The 15,523-nt window shown below is 35.2% G+C and overlaps 2 protein-coding genes and 1 long non-coding RNA gene across 5 annotated transcripts; 2 read left to right on the top strand and 1 right to left on the bottom strand.

The window, feature by feature from the left end:
* The first annotated feature begins 655 nt into the window (after positions 1–655).
* LOC119079615 lies at positions 656–1,052 on the top strand. Its single transcript, XR_005088196.1, has 2 exons — positions 656–781; positions 861–1,052. It is a non-coding gene; the product is annotated as an uncharacterized LOC119079615 (long non-coding RNA).
* A 4,705-nt stretch (positions 1,053–5,757) lies between these two features.
* Positions 5,758–14,926, bottom strand: LOC119079610 (solute carrier organic anion transporter family member 74D-like). Of its 3 annotated transcripts, none has more exons than XM_037187606.1 (7): positions 14,779–14,926; positions 8,258–8,432; positions 7,994–8,196; positions 7,725–7,922; positions 7,492–7,665; positions 6,792–7,191; positions 5,758–6,735 (listed from the first exon to the last, which is right to left on the bottom strand). In XM_037187606.1, the coding sequence occupies exons 2-7, from the start codon at positions 8,413–8,415 to the stop codon at positions 5,781–5,783; spliced, it is 2,088 nt and encodes a 695-aa protein (XP_037043501.1). In that variant the 5' UTR covers positions 8,416–8,432; positions 14,779–14,926; the 3' UTR covers positions 5,758–5,780. The 3 variants fall into 3 exon arrangements, with proteins under 3 accessions (XP_037043501.1, XP_037043502.1, XP_037043499.1); XM_037187607.1 differs by lacking the exon at positions 14,779–14,926 and adding an exon at positions 8,682–8,724; XM_037187604.1 differs by lacking the exon at positions 14,779–14,926 and having other exon boundaries at positions 8,258–8,676.
* LOC119079613 (ketimine reductase mu-crystallin-like) lies at positions 10,804–12,331 on the top strand. Its single transcript, XM_037187609.1, has 5 exons — positions 10,804–10,911; positions 11,024–11,201; positions 11,265–11,590; positions 11,663–11,924; positions 11,984–12,331. The coding sequence occupies exons 1-5, from the start codon at positions 10,903–10,905 to the stop codon at positions 12,253–12,255; spliced, it is 1,047 nt and encodes a 348-aa protein (XP_037043504.1). The 5' UTR covers positions 10,804–10,902; the 3' UTR covers positions 12,256–12,331.
* Positions 14,927–15,523: the final 597 nt, after the last annotated feature.

Here is a 15,523-nt window from a genome sequence, read left to right as displayed (position 1 = left end):
ATTTGAGAGGTAATTGAATACCCAATGGAAAGTTGGCAAAAAAATTTGGGTTTATAAAATAATGTCGTAAATTGTTGGTTTTATTTGAGAGGTACTTCGTACGGGCTTTCGTAATTGCGCTATGCGCAATTTTAAAAATGAACACTTTCAGTAAATTTGACCATGCCCAACTTGACTTGCATTTTGGTAACAGACGCATTAGAGGGTTGTAGACGTATTAGGGTTCCGGGCGTATTACGGCTACGGACGTATTATGGTTACGGACGAAATAGGATTACGGATCGTACGGGGCTAAGTCGCAGCAAACGCTCCGACTGTTCTGATGCCTTGTTTTCAGAGAATGTCATTGTGAATTTGCAATGACACAATAAAATTCTCAGAAAAATTTGACAGTGAGACATTTAAGATGTCGTTCACTGTACTTTAATTGGTTTTATCTTCACAACTAAATGCAATCCCATAAGAAATTAATAAGTTAATTTGAAAATAAGCGAATGTAATGCCATCATTTTTATGTTTTCAGTTTAGTACACAAAGCCATTTGTAGTTAATTCATTTTTCCATCTCTCTCTCTCTCTCTCTTTCCATTTCTATTATATTTATAACATAATCTCGTCTCCCATATTTGTTTTTCAATGCAAAAGAAAAACTTTTTAGTGTAATAAAATTTTCGAACCGTATAAAACGCAGCTTGGTTTCAATATAGTAATATGCTTTTATTGAGCTTAGTTGGAAGTGATCTGTTGTGTACTAATACTTTTGAAGAGAACGTATATGCAAAGTATAAAAGCACAAGAAATCTTTATTACATTTTCGAGAAATCATATAGAAAATAACTGTTTGTTTGTATTGTATCCTAGGTATAACAAGAAGTTTCATTATGTTATCGCGTACACATACATCATAGGTATATTATAGATATGTTCGTTTATATGTGCTTTAAAGCAATAAGCGTTTACTATATTTTTATGAAGCCCTCGACTGCACATATACTGTATACGTAACACATGAACACATTTTCCAATAAAAAAGTGTATCGTCGAATGAAAAAAGTGATTTATTTTAATGGCTTTTTTCTATGTTTTTGAATTGACTGTAAAAACTGCAGCCAAGTGAAAAATATTTGATTTTTTTCTCTGTATTTCTTTTATGCGCTGCTATAAGATAGATTCTGTTAGAATGTTCATAATATTGAGAATGAACCTCCACCATCCCGTATCATACACATTTATATATAAAAATCGGATATGGTGTCTTGGGGTGAAGCAGTCACAATAAAATCCGACCTTTTTACAATTGGAAAATATTGAGTTTAAGGATAAGATTGGAATTGGCTCTCTTTTTTGTTTAAAATTGGAATTTAGTGTAATGGAAAACAATATCGTAAAAATGATGTATTTGAACCAATAATGTTGCATGGTGTGAACTATTTGGATATTGCTTCTAAGATTCAATATATAATCCAAATCCATGTAATGTTTATTTTAGCAGCAAAAGAAAGGAAAAGGAAAAGATCACAGCATCAAACACACTATAAGTAAAGCGAGAATTTTATTTTCTTTGAATCGCGCTATCAATTTAGCTGAGTTTATTACATATACTTCTCTCTCATGGCCCTTTTTTCGCATTATTAAATTTAACCGAGTGAACTCAGTGAGATTTTCTAAAATTAATTCACTGTACCCAATGAAGTTTGAAGCAATTCTTTCATAGATTTTTTTCCTTTGCAAAATATGTGAGAAACCAGAGACTTACATGAAAAAAAATAGAATGAAATAATCAGCTGCTTGTATACTAAACCACCAGAGGGGTATCTACAATACTGTAGAGTCTACAGTGTAGACTTTCACTATGTGATAGTGCCCTCAAGTAATTCTTATCAAACCAAACACACTTTCGCTTTACCTTTCACCGATATCAGACGGCCGTAACAGGTTAATAGGTATCCTATTCCGATACATGTCTTAAAATTCGAGACTAAATTGACCAAACTTATTTCACTCACACTTTTCTGACTTTGTGCAGCTCTTTTTCTCGTCTCCTTCTTAAAATACAATTGGCGATTTTGAAGTTTCTAGAGTGTCATGACCAATTACAATGTTGTACCATAGTGCCTCTTCCACCTTTTCGCGTGGGAAGTGCTTTTGCTGAACGTCCTGACAGCCAATGTCGAGGTTGAGTAAATTTATCAGCGGCACATTTTGATAGGGAATGTCCATAGCAACATAATTTTACTAGAACAAGTGTCGGAGCAGTTCAGAAGCAGCTAGTTAATCATTTTCGTCAAGGATGAAAAATATAAGCAATTGATTCGGGACGTGTGGGTTCTAAAAGCAGTATAATTAAACTACAGAAGTACTAGATTTGACTAAACTCTATGAAATGCTTGAAACGAAAAAAGTAAAACATTTTTTTCGTTATATTTTGATGGGCCTGTCATCTCTTAAATGGTTAAAATTCATTTTCCTGATGAAGGTAGAATGTTGATTTTTATGCATTAAACCAACATTGCCACAGTTAACAGTATGGTGAGATGAACTAACTGTCGACAAAGGGAGTTGAACTTACTGCATTAGATTTCGTTGATAGTCAAGTTATTAATGAGGAGAACGAATACCCTTAGTATGGTGTATTGGTGTGCGTAAATTGCAGCTCAAATTCACAATTAAACACCACCCGGAACCGTAAGACATAGTTTTGAGCCATCTTAAGTAGAATTGAATCAGAATAATTTTATTAAAATTCGCTTCCACGTAAGACGACTAAACTTTATTATTGTTCTTTTTAAAACCGTTCCTTTCCCGACCTACTGCTGTGTAAATTCGATTTTTCTCTGATAACATTTTCATTAAACTAGCGGTAAAAAAATGGTGGAAAAAAATGATAAAATTATGTCACACGATTTCATCTGGTCGTACCCCTCGACAAAACCTATAGAATTTTCATTCCAACAGTTTTCCGTAGAGGTAGAAGAGTTTCCTGTATTTATGGTGATAGAACATAATACCAGTAACGTTGTTGTTTTATCGTTGGTTGGTCTAATTTGTACGAGGTATCTGTATTTTGTGTACAACGCAGCGCAGGTGCAAGACATGTGGAATATCCACATTGTGGATGTGCCCTTTAATTTTTAATTTCAAGTCGCTTGTTCTTCTACAATCTACAATAGTAACAGTAGATTACCATATCAATGGGGAAAGCTGATGTTTCGTGTGGGATGTTTGTAAGAAACCATTATTATGTCAACATGAACTCGTTACAAAGAAGAACCAGCTTATCGGATACCACGAATTTGTTTCTGTTTTTATGTGGTTTGGGTTGATTGAGAAATTTATTTTCAGTTCCTTCACTTGCACATGCTATTTTTAGTCGGTTGTAACAGATGGAGAACATTAGATAAGTTGAAATACCTCCTTTTTGCTTTCGTTGAATTTGCGGGAGGAAAAAATGTAATGAATTCATTGTAATGGGAAGGTTAGTAATTCTTGGAATGTCAGCCTCATTAATTCACTGTCCGAGGTTCTACATACATCCCTGTTTCCCTACATCCATCCGTAAATAAATATTATAACGAGGATATGTTATAATAAAGAAAAGGAAAATGTATTCTTATTGGTACCGTAAAAATGCCAAAAACAAACACAAACAATTCAATAATCAATTTATCAAAACATTTCTTTTTATTATTTTTATCATTTTGTATATTTTTGCCATTCAAATATTAGCCGGAATATTTTCCTTTCAGATGAATACTGTGTTTCCGACCATAAATACATTATAGAAATAACAATTCCTGTGGTAGAAATAAATATAAGGACGACAAATAAGTTAGAGGTTTGGTATAAACGAGAAAAAAAAATATTTCAACAATTCTCAATTTTTCGCATTTCAATATAGGACGCATCTTTATAAGAGCGTGTATATAGACATGCGGGTTTTTGATGTATGTATACCTATAAAAATATTGTATCGACGAATGAATTTCAAAATATTCAATTCAATGATGCTTGATATTGGTTTCTCATATGTAGCTAGAATTCTGTATCCTTAAATTTAAATATTCTTATTCAATTCTTCCATTCAATAAAGGAATGACTTTTTTACTGTCGCGCCTGAAAATTTTCTTTTTTATTTTTCTTTGCATTTCACAATAACTTACGATGATATTCATATATCGAGTAATGATGCTCCATTTTATCGCCTTTCAATTTCAATCAATCTAAATTTTTCGACTGATACTGTGAAAAAGTGTAAATAGCAAGTGTCATTGTTATTATGTATTTCTTAGAATGTCTCTAAGAGAAATCACTCATAATTCATACGTTTCACTGAATTTGAATGTTAAAGGAAAGCTCAAAAATCAACCGTGTAATGGTTTAGTATTATTGTACAAGTCCTTGAAAAAGCTCAGACGTATAGAATATTTCGTGCTATACATTTACTCGCAGCACAATATACAGTATGACATATATAGCTAGTTCCATAGCACTGAGCCAAACACAAGGACAAAATTTTCCAGATGGGCCTCCTGGCGTAGGAGTCAAAATTTCTCATATATACTGCGTCGCAATTTTCCATATGAGAAGAGGAGCCGATTTTCGTTCATTTAATTCATTTCCGTTCGACTTTGGCTGTACGAGTAACATGATATCATGGCAAATGAAGGAAAACATCGAGCTTCCCACTCATCAATGTTATCATAGCCAAAGAAGGACGAAATCTTCTATTATTTACACCTACAGGCTACCTGCATGTTCTCAATTCATATTCGGCGGCTTAAATTGCATTGGCCTAGCACTGTTATTATCTATTACGTACCTGAACTACATTTTGGAATAGAGTGGGGGAATATTTCAGATATTTACCACATTAGTCATTAGCTCATTAATCTGTCTGAAAGCTTTGGTTGTTTTCAAAGAAAAGCTTTGGGTCGCAAAAAATAGAAAAAAGTTTTTGGAAGGACCAAGTTGCACAAGACTCTTAACAATCTTTATATCTTCATGTAATAGTCAAATACATCGTTAATTACTCATCAATACTTCAATTTTGACCTATTACTGAATTCATCTTTACTGTTGATTCATGACGTGTGACCTACGTTTAAAGATCTAAGTATGTTGGTAAAGGATGGATTAGGCTTAGTCCAACCACTGATAAATCACTAACAAAAAGTATTTTTCTTTCAAAGAGCATACGATGACTGACACGACTTACGAGGTGAAAGTCCGATGATGTTAACAACATCCTTAGATCTGTACAACGTAGGTCACACGTCATGAATCAACAGTAACGCTAGTTCTCGAGGTCGAAACAGCCTTCTTTTTCTCAATTCATTTACTTAACGTGAGTCCAGGGTAAGGGAAGAGTGTTTAAACTCTGTTTGTTCCCAATTTATTTTATTTTGTTTTTTTTTAGCTTCATTTTGATAGGCATTTCAGCTGTGTAATGAAGATGGGGAATGCCAGCTCGCTGTGATTCACTTCAGGTTATACTCTTATAAGGAGTATATAGAAGTAAAGGACGGATTAGGCTTAGTACAACCACTGATAAATCACTAACTGAATTCATTGAATCTAAACAAATAATTTAAACTGATGGAGAGTATTAGTGACCTTTCACATACAGCAAGTTTGTTATTTTTAACCGTCATTCCCTACCACCAAAAAACTTAAATCTATCACATCCGGTTGGGTATTTTTCAGATTTTCTGAAATTTAGAATCTCACTCACACTTTCGTTATTCTAAAAAAATCCCCCTTGATTGGTTTGATTTGTAAAATTTATTTATTTACATTGGCAATATCAACATTTTTCCCTACATTGACACCCACAATATCATCATCGTCATCAAAAATTTTCAAATTCTTTGAATGTCTCCAAACTAAGACGTCGAAAATAGTACCAATTGCAATTGCAAAAGCTGACGTGTAGAAGAAGGCATACCGGAGCATTTCCGTATCGTAGAGCCAACAGTTTCCTTTACTCGTACACGTTCTACCCCATGCAATGCAAGCGTGGTCAATGATGTACCCAAAAAATATAGGGCTAGGAACAGCTGCCAACAGACGTATCAATGTCATTCCAAATCCTATAGCCAAAGTTTTATCCCTTTCTTCGACGCAACGTATGCCAACTAAGAAATTACTGGCTCGTCCAGTGGATCCTATAAATTTCATAAAGCAAATAGCGATCAAGAAGATCGTAAGTTTCGATTGACAGTCAACTGGACAGGGCCCCTGAAGGGCTTGATGGCGATCAATCGAATAGTCTTTCGACAGTTTGTACTCGACGACAGCATCAATGCATGCACATTCATCAAATCTTTTAGTTTTGTTTAAGAAAGTGGCTTGAGTACATCCAGCATGACATGGTGAAACATAAGTAACCCTGTCTGCGCCACATACTGGCGTATATTTTACAAAATCACAATTGCACTGTTCGTTACACGATAATGGTGAAACGCCTACCGATGTATGAATGGCATTTTTGCCTTCATCACATCCCATTAACGAGAATGATAAGATGGACAACACTGACAGAAGCCCAACGATAACATTCCAAAATGCTAAATATCGAGCGCTTGGCTTAAACTTTGTTATTATAATACCGGCAATTAAAATACCCGCTGCTGACGATATCAATGCAAAAGTACCGGTAAATAAACTTGACGCTGACGACGACTGTTTGAACAAAGTTTCGATAAGCTTCGGCGAGAATATCCAAAACGGCATAAAGCTAAAACCGAAATCTTTTACTTCAACAAAATTAGTACAGAAATGTGGAATACATACCCGAAAACGTAGAATATTCCGGCAAAGTTGTTCAACATGAACACCTTGTTTCGCAATAGCCGTTTGAATGTGATATAAAAGTCTTTAATTGAAGCCTCCGTTTCTTCGACCAATGGAGTCATTTCAAAGTTGTGTTTGTTAGCTCGTTTCTGTTTTTCAATTGCTATACGCTTCCGAACAGCGGCTCGTGGAAGTTCTCTGGGGAACATAGCCATTACAACCGTAAATGACAGCAATATGAGTGCGATAAAAATCCAACCAAAATACCAGGCTCCCAACCATCTGGGATCTGTGTTTGAAATGACAGGCGTTAGGTCTGGTGCAATATAGAAGTTAAGACAGAGTGAAGCTAGTGCGTAACCAGCAGCCGGTCCAAGCAGACGGATGAAATACGAGATACCTTTAAAAATCGAACGGTTAGTAAATCGGAAATCTTGTTTAGAAGCAACGCACTTCAAGCATGAGTGGTACTCTAAATAGAGTACTGAAATCGGTCAGTGTATCAAACAAACTTTGATACTGTAAAATTGTACTCTAATTGGCTGCTGTCACCCGAAGCACTTTTGCTTGAAGTGAGTTGTTGGAAGACAAAAACCAAGAGCCCTTTACAATATTCTGTTACCCGCCCAAAAAGCTTTTGGGTCAACAGTCAGGTCCTGCTAATGACTAGCTGACCGAAATGTTCGAAACTTTCACTCACTCAACAACGCTGGCGTTTTCGATTTTTTGATATTATCATCAAGATACGATATGCCAAGAGTATGCTTTAAAGTTTGCCCAATGCCAGCAATCAATTGTGCACCAAAGAGACAAATTTGTGCTACCATATTTCCGTCATCATTTTGACATGGAACAGTATCTGATGCTTCAGTGGCTGATAAATTGATAAGATAAATATTTGCCATATAATGCAATTTCAAACATCAATTTTACCATTGCGACGGCAAGTCAATAAATTATTATCTGTCTCCTGAACAGCTTTCGTTTTTTCATCATCTTTAACAGCTCCGTGTTCCACTGTTAATAGGAGCGCATCTTCACCAGGTCCATAGAGAAAATGAGGTATAACATTCATGAGGCAATAAATAACGATAGTAAGAATTCCAACAGCCATCCATCGTGGTCGATGACCTTAAACGTTATAAAATGGAACCTGAGTACAATGATGTGGGTGGAATGTTTCTTGTAATATGTATGAATACCTCTACCCCCATAATAAGCTATAAACATAGACAGCAAAAACCCTGTGATATCATTGCCAGTCGCTATGAAGCCCATTTTAGCCGAAGGTATTTTAAAACGTTTCTCCATTGTTGTAATTGTACCATTATAGTAAGCATGAGATGATGCGAAAATTAATCCGACTATGCCGAACACAAAAATAAAAGACTTTTTGTTTGCACATCTGAAATGTTATTTCAACATTATCTCGGGATACACATCTCGTATATAGCTTTATGACTCACTTCTGAAGAAATCGGCCATGAAGTGGCCCAATGCCACATAGGGAATCTTTGGGCAACGGTGCGTTTCGGAAAATAACTTCAAAGTCGCCATTAAGAGTTTCGTCATTTAGATTGGATACGTAATTATCCAAACGACCTTTATCGAGCAATGTTTCCATTTCAGTTTACCGTAATGCTGCGGGAACATACTATTTGTTAATTAAATGTATACGCTTCCATAAGTGCGCCCACGGATTTTCTCTGTTAAATCTTTCTGTCGTTCCCAATGAATTGTTTCGTTTTCGGTTCAACTTTCGAGACACTTTGTGGGGGGCGACAAAACTGTAACTTTACTTTTGACTACGAAAAAGCACTTTTCTTAGATTAAAATGGTTCGTTGAGTTTCAACAAAAAATTTCTCAGTTAATAACGCGATGCAATTCACCTGTTTAAAAATATCAACAACTCAAGCATATCGTTCGCGTACTGTGTACACATCTAGATACTAATAATAGAGTGCAAAACATACTATCATTCAGACAATAGGCTATCGTTCTACAAATCATCATTTGAGAGTATAACACGTTTCAGTCGCTTGATCAAACCTACAAAACACTCACGAGCTCATTTGGAATCAGTTACTAGATTTTCTTATATAAATTTCGCGAACTATTTCGAAAAGAAGCTAGAGCTGCTTCTTGAACTAGTCAATGCATTACGTGTTTAACATTTGTACCAATGTCCTATTACCTAAGCACCGACAGTCGATATAACATAATCACTGAAAACAATTTGCATCAAGTCAAGTCTTGTTTCGAGAATATCATGTCAGTTTCTGTACATTGGCCACGTATCGGTAGATATATTATTTCGAAATGCAGATAAGACGGAAATTGACCACGACTGGTCACTTAAGCAATAAAGTGTACCTACGTGCTTTGTTTACTAATTTATCTCAGTGAAATAGAAAACATTTTAAGCTGAGATTGTGTACAGAGTGTTGTTAAGCACAGCTTATCACATGCATGTAATCAGTCTGGTGTCTTATAAAGTTGATTCATTCAACGAATGTATGCATTTTGTAAGTAGTGATGTAGTGAACCGTTATGGGTTTGATGGTGTAGACGATTTACGGAACCATTGCTTCAAATTTATCGAATGCAAAATGTGTAAACCTTTAGTGGTATAGACCATACTATTTCCTTGTAGAAGGTGGACAAAGGACAATTTGGTACACAAAATGACCAAAGATAACCCATTTTTTGAGTACAGGAAATAGCAATCAACTTTAAGCCCAGTTAAGCTCAGCTGAATTCATAAAAATTTCAGCTGGTTCACTCATACAACCAAAACTGGTTGTAAGTGTTTATCTATACGGATTTAACAGTACATGCATGCGCGTGGTAGTTTTATTCAGCTGAAGCAACCTTAGGCTGAAACTTGATTGCCCTTTTCTGTAACTGGAATATTTAAAAAGTTAATTTCTTGAGGTTTGACTTGAATTTCAATATAGAGGGGAGAACTTTGAACCTGATTAGTAATTTTTTCGTTGGTATATTCACTGAATTTTTGGAACAATTCAGTAATGTCAGTAAGAAAAATTCCCAATAATAGGCCCTGGTATTGAATAATGAACAAATAAAAAGTCAAAACCAACACAGTTTGTGTGTTGGCTGAAATTTTCCTCAGGTAATGCAAAATCGCAAATTCTCAAACATAGCCTTCATGTTAGTAGTGCTTTAAGCCATGAAGGAAGTCTGTTGTTGCTGTAATGACAATTGTACAGAACATGTTATATTCTCTCTAACATTTTTTAATTAAGTTTATTTTTCGGTAATAATTTTATGCAGGCAGCGAATTAACAAAACACAAATCAAAAAGTTGCTGTATATATGTTCCTTAGTCCCTAATTTTTTTTTTATTTTATGTAGTGTGGACTTGCGTCACGCCTGCTTACTAACGTGCAGGCATGATTTTGTAATTCATTGGGAATACTTAGATAGAAAGATGTGGAAGACTTGATTAGATATGAATGGGAAAGTCGAGTCCGTTTTTGGTCCCATAATGACATCCGTGTTTTCACTGCTTCACAAATAATAACAAAATCATGGCACTTGACTCATGGCAGAATTTGCCTTTTATAGGGAATTTTTAATAGTATTTTCGATTGGACTATTATTGCAGATAGCCAAAGTGTCCTGAGTTCAAATTACCACTCGATAGGTCTCCACTATCTATCATTAGTACAATATAGCAGAAACGATAGGCAAAGACCTTTAGAGAGGTTGAACCCTAGATACCTGCCGCACCAATAACTGCCCCGTTCCCATTACATTTATCAGAGACCTATCCAATACAAGAATGCTTTTGACCATAAACCATATTGAGCTTTCTTGTATGTTCTTGTTTGCGATTAGACATTGTTGGGTGATTTTCAAAAAAAAAAACTAATTATTTATGACCGTGATGAGTGCATGTAAAAGGTGCAGTCGTGCAGTAAACTTAGCAATACAATTTTTATTTCAATCTAAGTAAGTAATTTCTTTAAAAACATTCTACGAGGGCATTAGTAGGCAGACTCTTTGAGTTCAGTTTCAATTTTGCATTCGATACAGACACTTATCATCGCTTATTTCTATCAAACCTAAAGCGAATCAAACTTAAAAATGAGTGCGGTGAGTTGCATAAGCTTCCGATAAACAATTTAAAATCGAATTTTGATAGAATCTTTTATTTCGGTATTGCAAACCAGAACTAACTAGTTCGATTTTTTCAACTAATTTGTAGTGTGCAAGTGGACTAACAATAATTAAGGAAGCTGACGTTGAGAGTCTATTAACCTGGCCTGCAGTTTTCGAAGCTTGCACGGAAGCACTCCGGTCGGTTTCCGAAGGAAAGGAGGATGCCACTCAACCCTCAGCAAAACAGCCCATTCGAACACATGTCGAGATGGCACGAAAAAACGGTAAAAGCTCTAATCGACAATATTCTCGACTCTGGAATTTTAATTCCGTAAACTACTTCATAGCTCTTGGATTTTCAATGTTGGGATTCATTGAAAACTATCGAATGAAAACTGTTGACCCAGACAAAGTATTCGCCACTTTCGGACACAAGTTGGTCTCATCTTTTCCTACCAACAAAGACTTGAAGGAACCGCTGCCAGTTATCATCGCATCGATTTCTCTGTTCTCTACTTGCACCGGTAAACTTAAAACTATTATCGAAGGAAATGGCGTTACGGCATGGAGAACTGCTGGAGCATGTATGGTGGCTACGAAATATCTCTATTTTGATCGAAATGAACAGCACAAGGGCGACAAAGTTCTGGCTATTGTAGGATGTGGTGTTCAGGTAATGTTTGGAAAAGTTTTGTCGAGATGACTATCTCCAATTTTTTCGGATCTTTTCTATTTATTTAATCAGGGTAGAATGCATGCCATCGGAATCAGTTCCATGTTCGGAATAAATGAAATTCATCTGTGGAATCGTACCGTATCTACAGCAAATGATTTAAAAAAAGAATTGGAAGGTATGACTGCATCATTCGTCAACAAAAATTTGAAAGTTTTTGTCCATGAATCGGTTCGCGATTGCGTCAAAACTGCTGACATTATTGTCACTGCAACGGGAGCAAGATCTCCAATTCTATTCGAAGACATGTTAAAAGAAAACGTTCACATAAACGGTAGGATGATTCAAATGAAAATCAATTTGCGACAGTATTTAACTGCCTGTTAATATTAGCTGTTGGTGCGAGCAAAGATCATCACTCCGAAATTGATCTGAAGGTTTATCAGAGCAGCAAACTTTACGCCGATAGTATGACAGGAGCTAAAAGTGAGCTGAAAGGATTGGATTGCCCTGTCGAAGGTGCAGTGGGGGATATAATTAACAAAACGAAATCGGTCACCAAACATCCCCGAACTGTTTTCCATTCGTTGGGAATGGCTATTACGGATTGCACCGTGGCTCAAGTTGTCGAAACGCTTTATCTCAAGAAGCATCACAAACAGTAGGAACAAGATGACGAACTCAAAATTTTCAGTGACTTGAAGCAGATATTCTAATAAAAAATTGAAAATTTTATTCCGATCTCATTTCGATATTTAGTTGGTGACTTCTTCGACTACGCGATTAAAGAGTGGAGAATAGTTGTTGAAAGTAGAATAACAGCTTTCTGACCATTGCTCAAGATACGAAGTTAAAATTGATACGAAGTTAAAATTACCTCTAATTTCGCAAATGAACAATACCAGACAAATAGTTCCAAGGTTTTAATGGGTATAACAAGGGTCTGAAGCGAGGGGTCGAAAGAAGGAAATTCTCGAAAACCTTTATAAGTTAGTCGTTGTTCATGGAATTAGGGATGGAGGAGATCAAGTGTTGCGAAAATTGACAATTCGGTTTAGAAATGTTTTCACATTTCATTTATGGATCTTGTACTGTTTTGCACAGGTACATGCTACCACTACCGTAAATAATACCAGTTAAACGGTGAATAACAGTAAGAACAGTAAGTGGCAGTATTTACTGATGGAAAACAGTTTTTTCACCTTTTGTATGATTTGGAAATGTACACTTATCACTCTCACTGTTATTATGCTAAATTTACTTCAACATACAATTGTTACAAGTTTCCTATGTGCAGAATATGCACCAGCTGAATATCACCAGCTGATCTACTGACACACACCGTATGATAAACAATCAAAACACATTCTGAACAATTTGTTTACTTCAATCACGAACGCATTCCCTTGAAATGGGCGAAATCCTGACATTTTGCTAGACCCCAAATGTCACCCCTTCCAAGTGAATGCGCGTAGAAATGCACTGTGTGTAGGTTGTCTTTGAATTGTTTACAAAACAAAGTGTTTTTTATTGTACACCAGCTGGTGATATTCAGCTGGTGCTTATTCTGCACATAGGAAACTTTTACCAATTGTAGTAGGACCCGTTCACTCTCCTCGATTTCGATAGAGAAAATTGAATTATTTAGTGGGGTGGGTCGTATTTTCATTTTGTTTTTATTTTAAAAGGCCTGGCCCCAGGCTATACCTTAGAATTGACCAAGGAATCCGAAACAGCTAAAAAAAATTCAAAAATTAATTAACAGCCTGATTTTGATTTTCGGGGTAGTAGCATGAAATTGCACATATTGTTGACTGATATCTCGGGCATTTGGGAACAGAAGGCATTACTGCTAATTGTAGTTAATAGCTGAGGAGTCCAGCTATGAAATACTATAAGAACGTTGTTGACCTTCGCTTTCACTCGAACAGAGTAACTCTGTCAGTGTTCCCGACTAAGACTTTTCGACAAAAAATGTCAACTTTATCTGCAACTACAATCGACAAATCATGACATAATACGTCGTGTGAGGTATGTCTGAACAGGTAATCTCATAGAGAATCAATTGCAGGGAAGTTCGTTGAAAACCAGTTGAAAAAACTCACGGGATCTCTGTTTTCGAAGCCCAAATTTGGTAATTTTTTGTTAGAATGAAAAAGTCAAATGAATAAAAAATGCGAATTAAAAGGTTCTAATCTGGTGAAATTGATAGTTTTATCCCTATTCACCCTAAATAACACTTTTCTGAGCAAATAAACGTAAATTCGTCGATTTTTGTTCATTTGACTTTTTCACTCTAACAAAAAGTTGCCAACTTTAAGCTTTGAAAACAAAGCTCCTATGAGTTTTTCAACTCGTTTTCAACAAACTACAAATGTCTCTGCAATGTATTTATTCTCTATGAGATTACCTGTTCAGTTATACTATACCTCACACGACGTATTATGTCATGATTTGTCGATTGTATTTGCAAATAAAGTTGAAATTTTTTGTCGATAAGTCTTAGTTGAGAACACTGACAGAGTTACTAGAGGCAAGGGAAAAATTTTTTTTTTCCTGTTTCGGATTCCTTGGTCAATTCTAAGTACAGCCTGGGGCCAGGCCTTTTAAAATAAAAACAAAATGAAAATACGACCCACCCTATTATTTAGCTAGTAATATCATGCAAACATTACCTCATTTCCTGACTGGTCAAATGTATAGTTTATGGCTAGCAGTGCGTTGCTAAAATTCATTTACATAAATAACTATTTTGTAGTTCTTGGAAACACCTCGAAAGCACATTATTCCAAAAATTTGCACGAATTATTTCCAACGAAACGAAACAAAACTCAATTCACAAGACCGAAAAGTAATTATTTCTCTCTGTCTCTTCTTTCTTTCTTTTAATATGCAAATGATTCGAAAAGCTGCTGCGGAAATAGACTTCCTCTCGTAAGCTCATTTTTATCCGTAAATAAAACTTTAATTTTATTTAAATTATCTTGAGACATTTTCATTTCAAACAATTAATGACCAGATCCACATCATAAATATGCTGTCATGACCAAACAGTGTGTACTATATTATATATACCATTCAAAGCAGAAGAGAGAGATAAGTAGTTATTTCCCGAATGTACTTAAAACGCTATGGGACGGTGCAAGTTGTGTATAGTTTGCACAATGCACAATCCAATTTAAACTTACACACAGCTAAGTTTACATAACATGAAATTGTAAGCACCAAACTTTCTTAATTAAATTCGTATCGCATTATATCACTATAACTGAAGATAATCTTTATTGCTTTGTTGCCGGTGGATTCAGAAATAACTTCGACTCCATAGATGAATTCAATTATTATTTTCAATGTTAACTCAAACAGATTAATTATACTTAATATCATATTACTATTACATGCATGCACAGAGACAAGCGACGACAATGTGTATCCAATAACAAAGAATAATAATACGAATTTAATAGATATTATCAATTGAAATACAGTTGAATGAATAGTAAATATTCATTGAATATATATACCCGATACAGTTACAGATTGATGTTAATAAATAAGAAAAACAAAAAAATTTTGTTGCATTTTTGCATGCAATTTCAAAGAATAACACCAGCAACTATACTGCATTTATCGCACGTGTTTTATGCAATATTATATTTATACAGATAATCATAGTGCAGTGAGCATAAAAAAATAGCAAAAGTGAAGTTTTTTTGTCCCAGTGGTGATTGCAATGGAAAACTAATGTTATACGACTAGCGTGTTGATTGATGATAAAAAAAGTTTTTTTTGTTCCTTCCACCAAACCTATACTTTATCAAGCGAGAAATAAATCCAAGTTTAAATCAAACAGTTTGGAGATTAGAGTGGCAGCATATTTTGCAACTTTTAGTGATGCAGATAACATATTATTATTGTTTGTAATTTTTCAAA

This window comes from Bradysia coprophila, unplaced genomic scaffold (genome assembly GCF_014529535.1).
Source record: "Bradysia coprophila strain Holo2 unplaced genomic scaffold, BU_Bcop_v1 contig_324, whole genome shotgun sequence".
Lineage (NCBI taxonomy): Eukaryota > Metazoa > Arthropoda > Insecta > Diptera > Sciaridae > Bradysia > Bradysia coprophila.
The sequence above is the reverse complement of the archived record's forward strand: the minus strand, read 5'-3'. Positions and strand labels throughout refer to the sequence as shown.